This window comes from Melozone crissalis, unplaced genomic scaffold (genome assembly GCF_028551555.1).
Source record: "Melozone crissalis strain CALT ecotype California unplaced genomic scaffold, PUWL_Pcris_2 ptg000013l_1, whole genome shotgun sequence".
NCBI classification, from domain to species: domain Eukaryota; kingdom Metazoa; phylum Chordata; class Aves; order Passeriformes; family Passerellidae; genus Melozone; species Melozone crissalis.
The window spans coordinates 45,861,387-45,881,950 of NW_026535791.1; the positions used below are offsets into that span (position 1 = coordinate 45,861,387).

General features: G+C 42.5%; 1 protein-coding gene across 4 annotated transcripts in view; it reads left to right on the top strand.

Moving 5' to 3' along the window:
• MAP4K4 (mitogen-activated protein kinase kinase kinase kinase 4) overlaps positions 1-17,426 on the top strand; it is a 165,292-nt gene extending 147,866 nt beyond the window's left edge. For all 4 annotated transcript variants that reach the window (XM_054272209.1, XM_054272211.1, XM_054272210.1 and 1 more), the window contains 7 exons: positions 1,614-1,757; positions 6,924-7,058; positions 9,408-9,508; positions 10,232-10,381; positions 11,214-11,373; positions 13,374-13,513; positions 14,208-17,426. In XM_054272209.1, coding sequence (XP_054128184.1) covers positions 1,614-1,757; positions 6,924-7,058; positions 9,408-9,508; positions 10,232-10,381; positions 11,214-11,373; positions 13,374-13,513; positions 14,208-14,291 — 914 coding nt within the window. In that variant the 3' untranslated portion in view covers positions 14,292-17,426. The remainder of the gene's footprint in view (positions 1-1,613; positions 1,758-6,923; positions 7,059-9,407; positions 9,509-10,231; positions 10,382-11,213; positions 11,374-13,373; positions 13,514-14,207) is intronic.
• Positions 17,427-20,564: the final 3,138 nt, after the last annotated feature.

Sequence of the window (20,564 nt, forward strand, 5' to 3'; positions counted from 1 at the left end):
TAGGAGGGACAGGCAGTGTGAAATGCTCTTGGGTGAAGTGGCCATTGCCCATGGGGGCTGTGGGGCTCCAGTGGGTGCAAACCAGCTGGGAGATGCAGAGGTGAGAGGTGGTGGGCAGCACAGGGATGAAGGAAGTGTCAGCAGCTGAAGGAGAGCCTGGAGGGTGACAGGCCTCCCAGGAGAAGTATTAGAACAGCAAATCTAAGCAAAGATGCCTTGGGACTGCTGGGACCTCTGAAGTTTTCTTACTGAAAAGGGTAGGGAGAGGATAGCAGAGAGATGCATGATCGTTTCTGAACTCACTATGGGCTACATCTGTTTTTCTCATCCACCCAGAGGCTTTTAAGAGCCAGCACCAGCAGCTCAGCCCCCTCCCCATCATTACTGCTTCCCCCTAACACCCTCTCCCCTTTCAGAGGCACCTTGTGCCCCCTGGGTTAATGTTCCCTCCTTTTTGCAAGCCTCTCCCATACCTGGTATCCAGGGGGTGTTTAGGTGAGAAATAATTCCCTTTTTCAGTACTCTGAGAAGGCACATCACTGCTGTAGGTGCACTGATACACACACACACACACACCTGGGCCCTGGGCCCACCTGCTCCATCAGAAAAGAGCCCATTGGCCCCAGTGTAGTTGTATGTGGGAGTTAATTGTCTGACTAGGGAGTAAGACCATTCAGCAGTGTAACTATGATCATCTTGTGTGAGTTTTGCTTTTCTTACTTCATTATTTTATTGTGCTAAAGCATGGCAAGTTTTATATTGGGCTTGCCACATGGAAGTCTAATCAAGTGAGTCATACATTGATGTGATTTCCATTTTCTGTACTGTACTTGAACTATTTCTGCAAAATTTGTGAACTTCTGGACTTAAACACTATTGCAAAGAAATAGTTGTTAAATTTAAGAGTGATAATATATTAATAGATACTTAAAACTTAGTCCCATGTATATCTATTATATAAAAAATGTAATTAATTCTAAATAGTTAGGTTTTATGGACTCTTGGAGTGTTTCAGTGGATCTTTGGGACTTTGTATAAAGAAACTGGCCTACTGACTTTTCTCATCTATATTTCCTTGATCTTTAGGAGAAGCCTTTGGGAACACAAGATTACTGTAGTTCCTCTAGTTTTAACATTCAGATGGAAAAGATTGTTGTGAAGCTGGGAACAAACCCAGTGCTTACCCTTTTGTGGAAGGGCTGCAACACAACCTGTTTCTTCCAGTGGGAACTGTTTTTATTGCCATGTCCTTGTCAAGAGCATCCTGCTACCACCCTCCTAACGACAGCTTACACATCTTTGGAATGCACAGGCTTGCATACCACTTTGTGCCTCATCCCTCCTTCCAACATTAGCATGCCTTTTTTTTTGGAAACTGGTGCTCTAGAAAGCTCTCTGTGGTCTACCAGTCTCTTACTCTCTTGAACACTGTTTGGTGTCAGCAGTCACTGTGGGCAGGCAGTGTAGAGAGCCTCTACAGCAGGAGATCTTTCAGGCTACAGGCAATGGAGACCCCATCAGCAGTGGTTAGACCTGCATGAAACAAGACAGTTCCTCAGGATATGTGAGAAAAAGTGCTTACTAACTTGGATCTCTGGTTTTGTTTTTTCTAGGAGTGAACTTGTTGGTGGGCACTGAAAGTGGTCTGATGCTGCTAGACAGAAGTGGGCAGGGGAAGGTTTATCCACTCATCAATCGAAGACGATTCCAGCAAATGGATGTACTTGAAGGGCTGAATGTCTTGGTGACAATTTCTGGTAAGGTTGACTGTTGAATGTCATATTTTACCTCCATGTGGCTTAGTATGACAGAAGGATTTTCTTGGCAGCCTGTGCTTTGAGGGGGAAGTCCTGACTGAAGTCAATGGGTTTCCCATCATTTCATCTCTGAGTCTACAGTTTATTTCTGCAAGTTTTCCACACAACACCCATGCCTGCTTGCTCCCTGTCCTTCCTTCTGTGGGGTGACCTTTAAAAATGCTGCCTGAGTTTGTGGGAAATGTCTGACTCTGTTTCCTTGTTCAGTATTTGAGAGCTGGAAGTTAATGTTTGTGAAGTTTGGGAAAATAGCATTCTTTCCCTCTGTCATGATTACTGTCTACCTGACCTCTTTCTAACTAAAACACTACATGCTCCTTGGTTTAAGGACATTTTTCTTGTGTGTTAAAATCTGTAGAATGGGGAAAGCTCTTGCAAAATAGGGAAGTAAGAGTGATGTGCGGTAAAAGTGTGAGAGTGAGTAGTACAGTGTGTACATGGTGTGGAAATAACCAGAGTGAGAAGGCAGATTGGTGCCTGATCTCTCACTGGGTGCAGCTTGGGAATGGCAAAGCAATGGGAGATGAAGGGTGGTGGTGATGCTTGTGTTTGTTTTGTGTGTGCTGATGAAAAATGTGTTTTATGAAGCTTGAGGTTCCAGACTCTTTGGCTTCAGAAAGTTATGGCATAAGTTTAACCTGCTGTTGAACAATCTGATGTGGTGCATTGTTGGTCTTTCTTCACAGGTGCTGTTCAGCCAGTTACCTTTTGTTTTGTTTGGTTTGGGAAATCAGCCTTGGCTCTGCTTTGTGTGTGTGTGACGGAGAGAGGATGTTACGTGAGGTTTCTCACAGGATTCACTGCTGTTGTTCAAATCCACCTAAATTTTTTTGAGGCTCTGGAACCTCTCTAAGTGTGCTGGAGGAGCTCTCTAGCTCTCCCAACACTTGTTCAAAAGGACACACATCAGACAGTTTAGTGGAATTTAGAGCATTGGTGATGCTGTGTTACCACAGATCCGAAGAGCCATGCCCATGCTGCTGTCATCAACACGGGATTTGTTTCTGTCTGGAACAACTGAATTTTATTGGCTTGTCACTTGCTACATGCTCAGATACAGCTATGCTGTGAAATCTATAAAAAGAAAAAGATGAATCAAGCAGCGTTTAAAAATATACAACCTGCTGTGTGTCCTTTTGATGTCTAATGCAATATGTTAAAATATAAGCTGTTTGAAAGGCACTATTTGATAGAGTTTATTTTATAGCAGACCTTGTCAGCAAAAATACTGTATAATCCAACTTGTGTAAAATCTTTTGGTTTGAAACATATCCTACACAAATCACAAGTGTCTGTGATTCACTCTTGTGTATAATTGTTTTAAGTTTATTTATTTTTGCATCAGTCACAATTGAAGTACCCTGACACATCCGTTTTCTTTGTTTCCTTCAAAACTATTGCTTCCTCTGTGGAGACACGCTACATTAACCCTTAAGAAATCAGCTGATCCTTGGTTGTTCTGTGCCTTTGTGTCTGTGCCATCTCCTGTGTTTTATGGGAGGTTACTGGAGTATGAGGCAGAAGAGGCATCCTTGCCCAGTGAAAGGCAGGGCTGGGGGAGCATATTCAGTGGACATATAATGCTGTTACACCCAAACTTCCCCTCATACCCTCCTTTTGTCTTCTCTGCTGCGCATCTCAGTTCTTTACCCTCATGCTGGACTTCCCTGAGTATCTTTTTATTTGTGATGTGTTGCTTCACCTCTCCAGGCAAAATTGGAATGCTGGAGTTGAGGGTATGTTTCTGCAAATGGTGTGTTTTGCAGATTAGTGATGGAACTGTCTCTGAGCTTTGTCCCAGCACTGCTACAGCCTCGCTGGAAGCATTGTTCAGCTCACTGTGGTGCACTCAGCCATTTGTTCCCCTGAGTTTTTTGGGAAGTGATGTGCTGATGGTGGTAGGGTTTGAAAGGTGTCACCACGTTGTGCGAAGAAGTTGCAGTGTGTTAGGATTTTGAGGGGATTGTCACCTAAACTTGCTTTGAATAGACAATAGAGTCTGAAAACATGAAATCAGTTCTTGACCCAATTTATGTTTGAAATACAGAACTTTCTGACAACAAAGCTTTTGATACTGAGATACTGAGCCTGCTAGAAATGGTACAAGAGAGCCTTGCAGATAAAGCAAGAGTAGTTGATTGGTGCTTCAGTTCATGTTGTTGAGAGGCAAAAAGCAGTTTCATCTGCTCAGGTGATAGATACAGTGCAGAGTCATAAAAATGCTGAAGGAGAGAGCAGCAACGTGCATGCAGAACACGCTCCAGTTGTGGCTCCCTGGGGGTTTTGCCAGCCCAGCTGGCTGATGGTGGCACCAGGAAGGTAGGAAGAGATGACAGAGTGGAAGAACTGGTTGGAATCTGCCTGCTTAATAATTAAAAACCACAGTGACAATAAAAACAAAAAACTCAATATAGGAAAAAGGGCTTTGCATTTGAAACTATGCCTGTGGGAGGATCCAAGCTGGGCGTTCTCACAGAATTCACTGTCTGATTAGTTCATTTGATGGCTGGAGCAGAGTTTTCTTTCTTATTTCATGATCATAAAGATTAGATCCCTGCAAAAAATAAAAAATACCAGAATTCTGAGGGCTGTTTAAACTGACTGGTAGAGCTTTACAAGGAGAAAGATCTAATCTCCCCCACTCCAAAAGTGAACATTAAGAGCAGCATAACTTGTTGAAATAAATGCATAGCCATGTTTATATAACTAACCGGTTCTGCTCTTTTCATGTCAGGCTGCAGAAAGGCAGAGGAATTTCCTGTCTTGTGACTTTTCCTTGTGGTCTAGACACCAGAACACAATGGGAACACACTTGAGATATTTCTCAGTTGTTTTGAAAAATGTTTCTGCTTGGAGAGAAATACCCTGGTGCATATCATGTGAATCAAAAGGAAAAAAGTAGCCACATGCTGGGAAATTCCCATGTGCACTGTTTGTTCTGAGTCTTAAAGTTTGACTAAGCTACTGGGGAACCTACAACCATGGAAATATCTGAGGCAGAATTTGTCTCCTTGTAGGTAGGGTTTTGAAAGCATTTGGTACATTGTAGAGACCCTGAGCCTTCTGAGCTCTTTCTTGCCCAGAACTGCAGTGGCTTCTGATCTGAACTATGTTTCCTATTTTTCAGTGTTTCTGATAAAAGCCCTTGTGGCTATCATATGCGTTGTTTTCATGGAAGGACCTTTTCTTGGTTAAATGTGGGACTTTTGGAAATACTGTTTCCTGCACTAGTCCTCCAGATCTTGAAAAAGCTACCAGAGTGGTAGGGCTTGACCCCTTTATGAAACATAGCTTTCTAAATATTAAGGCTGGAGGTAAATCAGGATACTAATTTACTGCCAAATCTATAATCCCATTTGTAATGGTGATAAACAAAAGATATGCAGTTACTTTACATTTCATTGCATGGCATCAGAACAGAAGGGCTTTTAAAATTGAGTAGCAGATCCAGTATTTACAATTACCTCTCCAATTCCACTTTATGCTTAGTGAACAGATTTTTTACTTTGAAATTGCCTCCTCTTTTCCTCCTGTCCTTTTCCATCCAAGTAATCATAAAAATATCTTTTAGACCGTGTGTTTTTTTAATGCAATGGCTTGTGGTGCTGGAGTCCATGGAGAATCCTGTTTGCAAGCTGTGCTTCCCCTCATTGCTGCCCCAGCCCCTGCAGATGCTTTTCCTGACAAGCCTGGCTCTGTTAGGGGATCCCTTACTATCAGGGTAGGGGGTTTGTTCCAGCTGCAGCCCCGCAGTGTGGAGCTGGCTGTGCACAGCAGGATGGTCTCAGGGCTCAGCCTCTTGTCCTGCTGCAGGCAGTATCCCCTGAGCAGCCACCTGTGAACAAATCTGTCAGTGTCCTGTGAAAATGTAAATGACAAATTAAAGACATTTAGCTGAACTCTATAGCTGGATCTGGCTGGCAGACTGCCAGGTGTGGCATCGTGATAGGTGGTGGCTTTTGGCAGCACAGACCGGTAGGGTGTTGCTTGGCCAGCCCAGCAGTGACTGCAGTACAGGTCACCTGTCTCCCTCTCACCTCCAGTGGCTGAGAAACACTGGAAAGACACATGGCTCCTCATTGTGGCTGGTGCAGCAGAGCATGGAGCTGCTCTGCTGACAGGTAGGGTCCCTGAGGGCATCTCCTTAGCCCTTCCTTTCCAAGAGACCTCATGGAGCCTTGTTAAATGGCTACTGGTCAAAGCAGGGATGATCTCCCTTCCTCAGCCGCAGCTTAATCTGTAAAACTGTAATGGTTCCAAGCAGCAAAGCAGCTGGAGAAAAAGAGGATGCAAGCTTTAAGTATGTGCATTTAGGACCATTTTCTCACTAGCGCAATAAATACTTTGTAGGCCATTAATTGTTAAAGAATCAGTGGTAAACTTTATCATGAACCTTGCTTTGCATTCTAAGAGGCCTTCTTGTATTGAGAGTTGAAAGTCTGAGCTGTATTTTGATGACGTGGCAGATGCTGTGTCAGTTGAAGATAGGGCAGCCTGGGCAGGTAGCTTCTTTCACCTGTGGAGAAGAAACACCTCTCTCAGTTTCTGTGTGCAGCCTGGTAAGTATTACACCCTTGCAGCTCAAGGGAAGGGCTGCTGACAAAGCAGGCATCAGCTTTCAGCAAGCAGATGAAGTTTCAGGTCTCACATTCCATCCTGCTGCTCTCCTACAGTTTTGTGTCTAAAAGAGCCATTCTGACTCAGTTATATCTATATATCTAGATATCTATATATCTATATATCTATATATATGTAAAATCTCAGTGCATGACTCTTTGGTGCTTTTGTTGTGGGAGTTCCCTGTTCTAGTGGAAGTTGTCTTGGTCCTAAGAACCGGATAGCTGAAGAGTTGTTCCCTTGAGTTTGTCATTTATGTCTGTGTGGTATTACCATGTGTATCTATCATTGATTAACAGGAAAGGGCATGTCTGGGTGGAGTCTGGAGTGAAGCTGTTGTGGATGAAAAACTGAGGGAGATTTCTGTGTTTGCAGCATTTTCTCCTTCATTGTTGATTTGTTTTGCAGAGCCTTCTGTTTGCCTGGATAGGGCTTTTTGCAAGTATCTTCCTGTGGAGATAAACCTTTTTTTTTTCATTTTGTGTTCAGGTAAGAAGAACAAGTTGCGAGTTTACTATTTGTCATGGTTAAGAAATAAAATCCTGCACAATGATCCTGAGGTAGAAAAGAAACAGGGCTGGACAACAGTGGGCGACTTGGAAGGCTGTGTGCACTATAAAGTTGGTGAGTAGCAAATGCAGTAATCAAATAGTTGGGATAAAGGATGGCTGAGAAGGGGAGCTGCAGTACATGTAGCTATTGGGTTTATGGTTTGGTTGGTTCTATTTCTAGCTGTCTTATCTGTTTCTCAGGGTGAACTTGCTGGCAAAGCACCAAAATGACAAGTTACAGGGTTAAATCGAAGATGAGAGGGGATTTTGTGGTGGGATGATGGGTTGGGAACTGGAGAGTGTGCAAATCCCATCTATCTCCTTCCTGTAATGGATGCAGCTTCCAGAAGGGTGCTGATCTGGGCAGTGAGGGCTGGTAACATTTCACCCCTTCTTTAGGTAATAGAGGGATTCCAGCAACTGTTTCCTTTACTAGTGAGTTCCTCATATTTTTTACCATGATGAATTTAGGTGCTAGAACAGATTGAAAAAGTCTCTCTTTAATGTAGATTTTAGAGACTGGGAGAAAGAAAAAAAAGTGTGAGGAGAACTAAAGCCCAGGTAGCAGATGAGCTTTGGGGAAGAACCTGGGCACAGCAGCATGTCTGTAACTCCTGGGTGATTAACTGATTCCTCTTAGCTCATGAAATTCCCTAATGTCATCTCAGATCTGCTGCAGTACAGTTACAGAATCAAATGTGTTTTCACCAGGTAGGTGCCCTTTGAGTGGTTTTAAGTAATTTAAATTGATTTGGGCATAGAAACGTCCACCAAAGCTGGTGCAAGGACATGTGGCATTCACAGCCAGTGGAGTATATTCACTGAGCCTGCTGCCCTGCAGGTGGGAATGTGAGCCAAGAGCTCTTTCTGCTGCTTCAGTTTCACGGTGCATCCTAATGGGCACTGGCTGTTGCCTCTGATTTGATTTTCTCCCAGGAGCCAGCTCAGTTCCTTTCCAGCTGTGTCAGTCAGTGTGGAGCAGCAGCAATCAAACTGTTCTCAGTCTCCCCCTGTCATGCGTGTGCTCTCGGAAAAACCTGCTAATGGGGCGTAATCAATAACAATGGCAGTAAGTGACTGCCGAGCCAGGAGCCTGACCCCGAAAACAATTAATAATGCACTCCTCTGGTATCGTACCCCAGGGTGTCAGCAGCATAATGAAGTGGCCTGTTAACAATACATCAGCAGCTATTGAAAGGAGGCTTTCCAGCAGGGAAGCGTCTGAAACAAAGAGCATTCTCTTCCTGATGAAGAGGCGTTTGTTAGCCTGGGCTGCAGCCTGGCACTGAACTTGCCTCTGAGCCACAGAAATACAGTGGATGTTTTCAGGTAGTGCGAGGCCTCTGACAGCTGCGCTTCAGTTCCCGAGGAGGAGCGCTCTGCCAGGAGCTGGGCTTGCGGTCTGGACGCTGTCACCGAGGCAGCTGGCACCGATCACTTCCTTGTCTCTTTGATGCAACAGGGGTCTCCGATGGCGGGCTGAAGTGGTATTTATGGATCTCAGTTGCTTCAGGCAACTTTTGGCTCCTCTAAATGAGAAATTGCTCTTTTGAAACTTAAGATTTGGGTGAATTCCCAGATAGCACCCAGAGCAAATAATAAGAATTATCAAATGTCCCCTTTCACAGATGAGGTGGTTTTGTTCAACACCCCCCACTTCCCCGTGAAAAAATTCCAGGAAGTCTTGTAAGCTAGACAAGATCGAACAAAAGCTCTGTTTTTAGTCAGTACAGCTGTGGAGGTTGAGAGACTTTTTTTGTCTGTTGAAGAAGTGTCAAGTCCCTTAACACTTAGAGCTCAGTCTTGCTTTCCTGCAGAGTTCAAAGAGCAAGTAGTAGCATGGATCACTAATATAATGACACTTTCTTTCTGATAAATTATGTAATTTTTGTTTTCTTTTTCTCAAATGAGTTATCTCAGAATTTAGGGACAAAGGAAAGTGCTCCACTATTAAGCTTGTCTTTTGCTCTTGAAATTGAGTTATGTTGTAATTTTCATTTCTTCCTCCTTTCCTCTGGGTAATTTTTCCATCAGCTCAAACTAGCACTGTTGTGACTGGAACTGCCAGTAATGGACTCTTCCACAGTCACAGCCTTCTTTTATTGGAATGTTCCCGAAAACAGCTTTTCTTGTCTTGATGACTAAGCACTGTCCAATATGGAAAAATATTAAGTGGAAATAAGTAGTGACTAGTTAATTCTAAAGATGGTAACATGGTCACTTGCTAGCAAGAATAATGACTTCTGTAGCATAAATGTATCAAAGAGCTAAACTACACAGAAGTAGCAATCCTAAAATGCAGTGCTACTAAACTCTCAGAATTACAGTATTTTTTCATGCTTACATAACTTGTCTTCTTTCTTGATGTAACTGGAATAACTTTGGAATTATGCTGAATTCTTGTTTGTTTTCTTAATTTCAGTAAAATATGAAAGAATCAAGTTCTTGGTAATTGCATTGAAGAGTTCTGTGGAAGTCTATGCATGGGCACCAAAGCCATACCATAAATTTATGGCCTTTAAGGTAACAGTATATTTCAGCCATAGATTGGATTTTCTCATAACCACCTGCAGTTATCCCTTTTACAAAAATGTTCTGACATTGTGTCGTGGCCATATTCCAAGTTCTTTGATAAATCTCCACAAACTTAGTGTTATATTTTAATTTTGGAGGGTTTTTTTTTTAATTCTAAGAGTCAATACATTTAAAGGTCTAAATTGTAACTGAGCATAAACTAATAATGACAGAACATCACAAGTTTTTGTTTGCTCTCTCTATGAATAAAATATGGGACAGAGAGAAGTGGACTGAGTCTAAGCTGCTTTGTCAGAGCAGAGCAAGCAATGAAGTGATATTCAGCAATGCTATGGGACTGTTTTTGAATATTGCTAGAATGAAATCAACTGGCTTGGTATAATTGCAGGCTGGTTTACAGACAGTTACTGTGGGTTGTGCAGATCAAAGTACTACAGGAGTGCCCAATTGCCCTGAACTTTGGGGAGAACAATTCTTAATAAAAAAGCAAATGAACCAAGTAAACTCTATAGAAAATAGCATAGGTGATTGAAATGCAGCAGTTTGCATAGTAGTCTGTCCATGAGAGATGTGTCAGCCTCATGGGTCTGGTGTGCAGGGACCAGAGGGATGTGGAGGAATAAATCCACAATGTGTGCATGTGAGCATGTTTTTACACACCCTATTGTTGTTCTAAGCAGTAAAGTAATCTCACTGATGGTTGTCTCACAGTCATTTGGAGAACTGGTACATAAGCCATTGCTGGTGGATCTCACTGTAGAAGAAGGTCAGAGACTAAAAGTGATCTATGGCTCCTGCGCTGGCTTCCATGCTGTGGATGTGGATTCAGGATCGGTCTATGATATTTATCTACCAACACATGTAAGAGCTGCTGTTGTGTCTGGCTTTTTCTCTTTCTTTCTGGTGGTCACCCCCCACCTCCAACCCCTTCCTTTCCCCACATGACCAATGTGTCAGGCTGTCCCTAGGGATCACTGCCAGATGTTTGCAGTGGTATATTGGGTGTATAAGGGGTCTCAGCAGATATGGCCACATGTGCTATGGAGTTTGTGTCTCACAGTCAGTCCTCACTTCATAGTCAGTGTGTCTCTATGGTTTGGAGCTGCACTCAGATCTGGTGAGGACCAGTGTGACTGTGTCAGGGGTGGCAGCTAAATGCCCAAGTACCCTGCAGATGTCCAGCAGCACAAATGACACAGCAGCCCAAGGGTTGGGTTCTTGCCAACCCAAGAAAGGATTGGCAAAGACCAGGTGACCTTAGCTACCAAGTTTACATGTTTATTGTACACAGAGGTGTCAGATGGGCCACCCCAAGCACTATTTAATGCAGTGCAGAGATTGAGGTCTGCATCTGCTCTGCTTGCCCCAGCTCCCTTTCTGCATATGGAAAGAAATGGGGACCCCTACAGAGAAATTAATTTTTCCTCAGTTTAGATGTCTGCCTTAAGATAAGAGGATTTCTGCTCCAAGGGTTTACAGGTCTTGGTCACTGTGGTGTCTAGCTTGAGGGCAGCAGATAGAGCACTTGTGAAGTGAGTGAATTTGGGACTCAATGATCTTTAGGGTCCCTTGCATCCCAAGCCATCCTATGATTCTGTGAATCCCTGATGTGTTAGCCAAAACCAAAATCCCCCATCCCTTTCTTCTAGCACAGGCTCTGCAGCATTAAACGCTTCCCCTTCTGTCTCTGTAGATCCAGAGCAGTATCCAACCTCACGCAATCATCATCCTCCCAAACACGGATGGGATGGAGCTGCTGGTCTGCTACGAGGATGAAGGAGTTTATGTCAACACATATGGAAGGATAACCAAGGATGTGGTTCTGCAGTGGGGAGAAATGCCAACTTCAGTTGGTAAGTGCCCCTGGTGAGCCATGTGCTCTTAGGGAGTGTGAGTCTGTGTGCACGTGGGCAGCAGGAGGGAACATCCAGTGTGCTGCTTCTGCATCTGAAGGCAGTGCTGTGTTATTTCTGGGAAACAGCTGTGCAAAGTGAGGAGTAATCATATGGCCAGATTCTTTAGCTTTGTGTGCTGAAATTTTTGTGAATAAAACCCAAACAATCAAGTTGAGGAGTTCATGATTGAGAAATTCACTATGACCTCTGTAGGTCCTCTGTACTTCTGTAGAAATTCACCATGGCCTGCTGCAGAATTTTTGCTAGACAGCCACAAAGTTGTGGAAACCTTTCAGTATAAAGGCATATAAAGTGGCAGATGAGCAAAACACTGTGGTTAAATCTGTGTAGATAACAAAAGGTGTACCTCATTTGATGTCTTTAATTCACCCTCAGATTGCTTGTCTCTCCTAGCACCATCCTCCCTCATCTCTCCAGCTCAAAATAAGTAAGGTTAAGAGTGAGAACAGTGAGTGTAGTACCCAGGTACACACCAGAGTCCCTCCTGCTTGTGCTGCTGTAATTCAGTGCAGAGCAAAGCAAGGGCTGTAGGCACACCCTCCTTTTGTTGGGCAAGCACATTGCATTTTATGGGCTGTGGGATGGCTGCACATACTGGGAGATGATGGCTGATAGCTGTTTGAGCAACAGTGCAGGAGGAAATTGAGAGAGCTTAGATGCACAGCATGTTCCCTCCTGTGCTGATTAACTCTTGACTAGATCTAAAAGCAAGCAGAATATATCAGCTGGCAAATTCCAGAGCCTTTGGAGACTTGAATGCTTGTGAAGTAGTAAATGGCACTGAGGCCACCAACACCATCTGAACATCTCATCTGGCAATTTTTAGTAACTAGTGGGCCCAGTTAGCACTAGTGGAGCATTTAAAAAGGATTAATTTTCCATTGGGATGGTATATGCACTGTTGGTGTACATTATACTGTAGTAGATAATTTGATTTAATTTCACTGAAAACTAATATGAATATGTTATATAAAAGGAAAGTACTGTAATATTAAATGCTTTATAATTTTGCTGGCTAGGAAGTCCTTTTCATTCTTCTGTTAAGTATGCATGCAAACCAGAGGCAACAGCTTAGTCTTCATTAAGTCCCCTTATGTTATTTTTGACAGGATTCCTAAGACTGTCTATCAGATTGCTTTGTGAATATACCTTTTTATAATGCTGGTGATTTTACTTTTTATTTAATTTGCTTACTGCTATCAAAAATAGATTTTTTCCCCTCCACTACTAATCTGTGTTACCTGTGGCACTCAAAGGAAAAAATGTTTGATTTGTTGTTTTATTTGTGCACAAAGGGATGCAGTATGTCAAATAATAATATTTCTGCTTTGAGAGCTTAATGTGAACCTCTTGTAAGATACACAGAATGATTTGCAGTTGGCTTTCTCAAGATCAGTTTTTCAATTATTACTCCTATTAAGAGAGGCTAGGTAATTTTTTTCTAGTTTTACCTTTCCCTCTCATTCTTTGTTTTTGCTGACAAACTCAATCAAGGAAGGAAAATAACACATGAGACATAGAGCTGGTGCTTGGGACACACTGTAGTGGATGGGCTTAGTCTATTTAAACCTTGGCTTCTGCTTTCTCCTAGTCAACACCTAATTAATATGTCTCTTTGTCTCAGACTTGGAAGAAAATGCCTGTGTAAAACCTCAATGTTCCTTCCATTTAATTAAAGGTTATAAAGTTTCCTTTCTTATGAATGCTCAAGGAAGAAGTATATAACATAGAAAACACGCAAAAGAAATTTAAATTAAAAAGGGTGTTTTTTAGGGATCTTGAATGTTCTGAGGACAGAAATAGCCCTCTGAACATGTGTGTAGCTACAATAACACACATGCAGGTTATTTTTATCTAGAGTGTGTCAGGATATTCTGTGCTTTTCCCATTTCTCCTGTTCCCTCTGCCTGTCCTGATATGCTGTTTTCTTTCCAAAGCATACATCCGATCTAACCAGATCATGGGCTGGGGAGAAAAAGCAATCGAAATACGGTCGGTGGAAACTGGACACTTGGATGGTGTGTTCATGCACAAAAGGGCACAGAGACTCAAATTCCTATGTGAACGCAACGACAAGGTACATTCCCTCCCACCAAGGTTTTTGCCAAGGTGATAAACGTGTACTTCAGTTGGGTGCTCAGGGTGGAGTGACCCTGAGCAGCAGCCAAACACCCAGTCAGCCTCAAGCTCTCTCCCCTTACCCATGGAAGAGAAAGGAAATAGTCAGAAGGCAAAAAGACTCATGGATCGAGATATGGACAGTTTAGTAAGACAGCTTTTACATGCAAGCCAGACAAAATAAAGAGTTAATACATGGTCTCCCATGGGCAGGTAGATGTCCAGATGTTTTCCACACACAATGCTTGCTTGAGAAGGCAGATGTCATTGCCACAGTGTCCTTCCTTTCCCTGAGCTTTTATTGGTGTACACGATGCTATATGTTATGGGACATCCATTGGGTCAGTTTGGCTTAGGTGTCCCAGCATTGTCCCCTTCCAGTCTTTTGCCCATCCCAGCCCACTGGCCTTTTAGGGAGCTGGAGAGAAAGCCTTGATAACTGTGCCAGTGTTGTTCAGCAGTAACCACAATAGGGATGTGTTAACAACACTGTTTAACATAGGTGCAGAGCCCTGCACCCCACAGGCCGCTGTGAGGAGCCTCAGCTCCATCCCCACCAGCCCAGACCAGCACTGCAGATACTGGGAGAGTGAAGGCACATTGGAACCACTGCTGTCCTGCCTGTTGAATTTGCCAATCTCTTTTCTTTGCAGGTTTTCTTTGCCTCCGTGCGGTCAGGTGGAAGCAGTCAAGTCTATTTCATGACCCTTGGCAGGACTTCACTTCTGAGCTGGTAGAAGCAGTGGGATTTGGAGAGGAATTGCTGACATCCAGAGTCTGAGATCTTCATAACTTGGAATTATTTTCAACTGGAGTACAGACCTGCACGAGTGCAGCACTCTGTGTAAATGTGTGTGCAGGCATCACTGGTGTTAGGTTTCTTTATGTTTTTCAACTGAGGCTGCGAGGCAGCTGGTGCTGTAAAGATATTGCCATCAGGTGCTACAATGTCTTGGAGATTTGGGATCACGCTAGAAAGCTACAGGTCTTCTTTTCCCTTCAGCTCCAGTGTTCCTAGGATTTGAAGGACTCTGTTTGTTAGTGTTAAAACAGAGGAGGGGGGGAGAAAAGGAAGAAAAACAAACCAGGCTTACCATGACCATGCTGTTTGTTGAGTGGACAGGAGGCAGGCAAGAGAAGGTGAGAAGTGGTGTAGAGAGTCAGACTGGCTGAAACAGAGGGCAGATCTAGTCTAGTAATGTTAACAATGTATTTAATTGACATTTCTTTTTTGTAATGTGACAATATGTGGACAAAGAGGAAGGTGCAGGTTTTAAGAAGTTAATATTTATAAAATGTGAAAGACACAGTGACTAGGATAACTTCTTTTTGGGGACAGGGAGGGTGGGAAGGGGCTTGGGGTGGAATTCTTAGGGGTTTTTTGTTTCTGCAGTTTTATTTTGGCCTGGCCAATAACTTTAGTCATTTTCTGTGTACCAGGTGTTGCCTGAAACATGTGCAGGTGATTAAAAAAAAAAAAAAAAGGAAAAAAATTTCATTTTCTATAATGATTCTGTGTTAGGCCAGAACTTGGTTATGTCACAGTATTAGCACTGCCTCAGTTAAAGGTTTAATTTTTGTTTAAACCTAGAAGTGCAACAACAGTTTTACCACAGTCTGCACTCGCAGAACTAAAAAAAAAAAAAAAAAAAGAAAAAAAAGAGAAATAAAATCCAAACTACATATGTTTATTTTTTTGTGCCTACCTCATTGTTTTTAATGCATAAAATAAAAGAGGTGGTTTAGTTTATACATTTTTAGAAGAAAACCATTAATGTCTAATTTAATCTTAATACCAAAACTACCAGATTGAAAGGTTTCTGACTGTTATTGCATAGCAAGTTTCAGCAGGAGGAGCGAGTAGTCCCTTGGGGCAATAGTCGTAGCGGTATGGCAGTGAGACACTGATTAATGTAATCTGCTTACAAAATTTGGCAAAGCAAGCATTTTTTAAACCAATTTCATCCTCAATAGAAGTATGAATTTAGCCTAAACCAGAGGTTTGACTCTTCTAACACATGGGCTTAGTAACAGGCAGGTAAAAGTAACTAGGCTAGTTCTATAAATTGTTAAATGTTGTAGGAAACATTTTGGGGCGGTGATGTTTTTCTTTTTTAAGAATGCAATGCACTAAAACTCTTTTAAGAATGTAGTTAATACTGCTTATTCATAAAAACAGCGTATACCTGTGTTTAGATGTAAGATCCCAGCTCTGGCTTTTTTCCTTTCTTTTTTTTTTTTTTCTTTTTTTTAAGTCAGTTTTATTTTATGAATAAGTTCTGACATTTTTAATAAATGTCTTGAGAGTAATAATTTGTTTAGTGGCTACATGTTCATTACTTGAGAAATCTTGAGTGTATAATAATCTGTTGGTGTTGTAATAATGCACAGTGTCACGATTCAGCCATTTTCCTTTTTGTTTTCTTTTTTTTTTTTTCCCAAATTCCTTTGGTGGGGTACTTTGCTGACAGCTGCCTTAAGCTGTTCATTCAGTGAACAGGCTCTCAGTGTTTCATGGCTTTGTCTTCTGCTGTGGTTAACTTTCCTTCATGGCATGACAGGTAGGGCTTTTTAAACACATGTTCTTCAGTTCAGTCAAGCTGATGGCTCGAGCGACTGGTCACACAATCAATTAAGAGCCAGGAGCACCAAGTGTGCAAAGCTCAGACTCAACAGACCCTTCTTTTGGTGTCCAATCTGACTGCTGTAAATCCTGATCAGCGCTGCTGCTGAGGACTCTCCTTCGAGCATCGCAGACGGCAGAAAGGCGAGCGGTAAATGCGTAACCTCCAGCGCATGCGTGCGCACACAGCAACCCCCACTCCCCCACCCCCAAAAAGAATCAAAACTCAAGAAAGCCTTACATTTGCTGGCGGAGGAATACCTAGAACTATTTTTTTTTAATTGTATGACTTTTGGATAGTGTTGAAGGTGAAGGATGTGTTCTTTTCAGGCCCGGTGTGGTCAGCCAGAAGAACGATCGACCTTTTGTACTATAATGAACTAAAGGGGACTCAGAGACACAACGTGATGGTAGACATGGGTGTGATCACAGAGCTGCCCTGTAGTGTAGTTTGCCGAAGCTGATTCGATCGAATGTCAGTCTGCGTGATTTAAATCTTCCAGTGCTATGTGGTCAAAATTAATCTAGTCCTTGAAAGCTGATGCTGTTCACCTGGAGCAAGATGCTCCAGTACTATAGGGATGCCCAGGTCATGGATATGTGCTGTTGAAGCTTTGAGGCTCTGGGGGAGGGTGGAAATCTCCTTCCTTCAGAGGGTCTGCCCATCTGGCAGCTTCTGCCTCCACAGAGGTGCCAACATGGCAAGGTAAAAACAGTATTACAAAACCACTTCGTACACCAACATCGAACTCTTCAAACAGTGCTTTTGTAAGCAAAGAAGAAAAGAAAAGCTCCTAGGTTTAGTTTTAAGCTTTAATAAGTAATAATTTTCTGTATCTTTAAGTCAAAGTAACCCTAACTTGTATGACTGCAGTGTTTTTATTTTTTATCTTATGCACATGTTATGTTGGAGAAAATGTTTACAAAAATGGTTTTGTTACACTAATGTGCATCACATATTTATGGTTTATTTGAAAGTGATTTTTGTGGGTTTTTTAGTTTTTCATAGTAGTAGTAGTACACTTTTTGTGATTTATAACCCCAAACTCTGCTGATTATAAAGATGCTAAACAATAATACAAAATGACAAACTGCATTAAAATTACTAATCGTAGAGCTGCAAAGCAGACTGGTGACAAGTAAAACACTCAGCCTTTTTTTTGCAGTGCTATCTAACTTGTCTTCTGTGTATTATGGAAATTACTGTTTTTTCCCCGTTTTTCCTTAAATAAAGTCAAATTGACACCTATTGTATGTGAAAAGTACTTTGAATATCTACTGGCTGCAGAAATCAAGCTGCATGTTGCCTAGTTGCATGTTACCATAAGAACAAAAGACTTATTGTCAAATCTCATAATTTTAGAGACTTTGACAATAAATGTGGGGTTTTGAGGGCCTTTTTTTTGGTTGTTATTCTGGTTTTTGGGGGGTTTTTTTTGTTTTTTTTTCCTTAAAGTCCAATCTCCTGGTGCAGTGGCTCTTTTGAGAATTGCAATTTTTGCTTTTACAGAGAAAGGAGAGTGAAAATCTTAGAAATGTGAGTGTGGGCCCGGAAAGAAGTTGCACAAGGAGAGCTTGGGTGCATTGTGAACGTGCCCTCCTGCCACACTGCCTTCAGGCCTGTGGTTTTTGTAAGCTGGCATTGCTTTATTGTCCAGAGTGCAATGAACTGCAGTCCTGAGCTGGACTCTTGCACGGCATTAAAGCATGGCTCCAAAAAAAACCAGGCTTTTCCTAAGCCACAAATACTGAGGAGGTTTGATGCAAAGTTGCTGGTTTTGCCCCCAGGGTTTCCCTTGGGCTTTGCCTGTGTTTTTCCACCAGAGGCTGTGTCTGTTTTCTGCACGGGAGATAAGCAGTAGACGTTTCCTTCCGACTAGGCTGGTCTCTGTGAGAGGAGGAAGAGGAGGAGGAAGTCTGTGGTCCCAGACTTTTGCCTTTCCTTTCATCTGCAGAAGGCATGGGGATTTGCTGTAAGCTGAAAAATGTTTGAGGGTTTCATTTGCTTCCTATAGACAAAGGTGTCTGAAATCCATAAGCCTCACACCTTTTCCACTTCTGCAAGGATAGATACTGACTGAGCTTACAAAATCAGGACCAGCCAGCTGCTGGTCAGGTTCCTGCTGGCTCCCCTCCAGTTGCTGCTTCAGAGCTGCTGGTTTTCCTGAGTCATCCTTCCTTTACCCATTGTTGAACATGCTTAGGTGCAGTTGGGTGAGCAGTGTCAACTGGTAGTGAAGACAGGTGTGAGAGCTGATGCTTGTTCCAGTGTGCAGTAAGGGGTGAAAGCAGCAACCCCAGATGTGACTTTTGGAGCAGGCGCTGGCAGAGGCAGCAGTGGAGAACAGGGAGAACCTTTGTGCTTCACTGAAGAAAGGCACAATTACGGTGACTTACAGTAAGAAGGAAATTAAAAAAGATAAGAGCACTGGAAACCATGTAGCAGATCTCATTCCTCTATGGGACTTAGGTAGGTAGCAGTGGTGAGAGAGACACAGATTTTTTACTTTGTAGGGAGGGAGGGATGTCCATGGGGCACAAGAGGACAAACAGTGCAGCAAAGGATGCGCATGTGAATCTTTAAAATTACAACTGAATTAGTCAAACCAGAGAAAGAAATCATCAAATGTCAAAATTGAAACAATTTTTTTTACAAAGCTTTTAAAAATGCAGATTAAATATTAGTAAAGTGCAGAACACTTACCTAGAAAATTTAAGCAACAAAAATCTAAATTAGAGAAGATAACAAGAGCCAGCCCTTTTCAGTGGGTTGCTCTGGTAAAAGTCTTGTGCTAGAGCAATAGGATTGCATAGAGCTGTATACAAAGGTGGGAAAGTCCTGCTTTGTGGGCTGCTACCTTTTGTGCAGAGACCTTGTTAATTCTTCCACTTGTATTCATGTTGTGGTCTGGGATGAGGACTGTAATACTGCTGATAAGACACTGAAGTTGGAGAAACTTTAAATGCAAGAAAAGAGCTGATGGCAGAGAGGGGACTACTCAGCACCGTGCCTTCAACACAGGGCTCCAGGGTCTCAAAATGCTCCCTGGCAACAAATACAGTAGTAGTAATGGGACTGCATTTCCACCTTAGGGTCTTAACTTGTGAGCTCCAACTTCTCAGCCCAAAGCTGTTTCACTCTTCTAAAATCACTAAAGGAATACTAGCACTGGCTTGTGCCACTTTGCCGAAGCAGCATTCAAGGAGGAGTTGTCACCGCCAGCCTGGGTCGCTTGCTGCTGGCTGTCACTTTGCCAGAGAATCCCAAACAGTCCACAGGGAAACAATGCTGGGAACTTAACTGGGAGAAGACTCCTTTTGCCCATGAGGAATATGCTTTATGGCTGGGATTCCAGCTGCACATGAAGGGTCCCTTGCCTGCTGGACTATATCTGGGTGTGTAAAGAGATGCAGGTTCAAAGAGCTGTGTGTGCTCAGCAGCTGTAACTGTTGTTCAGTTGTAGCTGTCTTCCACTAGGTCTTCCACAAATTCACTGCTGAGTTCCAGCATCCAGCTTTTGGCCTATTTCCAACCCATTAAAAGCAGGAAAGGTGGTAACAACTGTCTGCTTTTGACTTTTTAAAGTTTTTTTTAACACACTGCTGTGTTGGTGCTGCTTGGGGAGGTGTGAAAACGCAGGGACAGGCCAAAACTAGCACAGCCACTGTAGCCACTTGGACTGCTGTGAAGGTTACTGGTTGGGGGAGTTAGAGATTAACATCCTTAATAATTGTAGTCAATTTTTCACTCCATGATCATGTGGCTCCATGCAGCATATGCCTCTAAAGGGTGAAAACTCTGCCCCAGAAATACTGATAATCTTACTCTCCCTATCTCACTGATTTATCCCAGTCTCGATCTAAACAATAATAAACTTGGGAAAGAAGGAGCGAGGAAGGTGTTTTATTGTTTAAGAAAATAAATCCCTGACTCAATCAAAATATGCCCTTTCCAGCTGAGGAAATGACAGGGTACTTTCTTTGTTAAATTCTAGTAGGAAATTCACTTTAATGTTTCATCCACAGGCTCCTTTGATTCTGTGGCGTAAAAATGTGGCATGGGAAAATCAGATTATTTTTTGCAATTGCTGCATGTGAGTCAGATTTTACTTGCCCTCTGCGTGAAATTTATATTGCACAATCTTGTGTTTGTCATTCAGCTTAATTTGTCCATTAAAAGGTATTACCATACTTCCATTTTATTTTAATATTTGCATCTCCCAAGCAATCTTGCCCACGCCATGTTACCCATGGAAAAAAATGCATTTCGGTCTCTGAAACAGCTGTTGGAGTGAAGGGATTGTGAATATTGCTGCATTGGCTCTTGTCACGGGGAGGTTACAGGCAATTTCTGGTAGAATCCTGTCAGTATAGTTAGCAAGCCTCT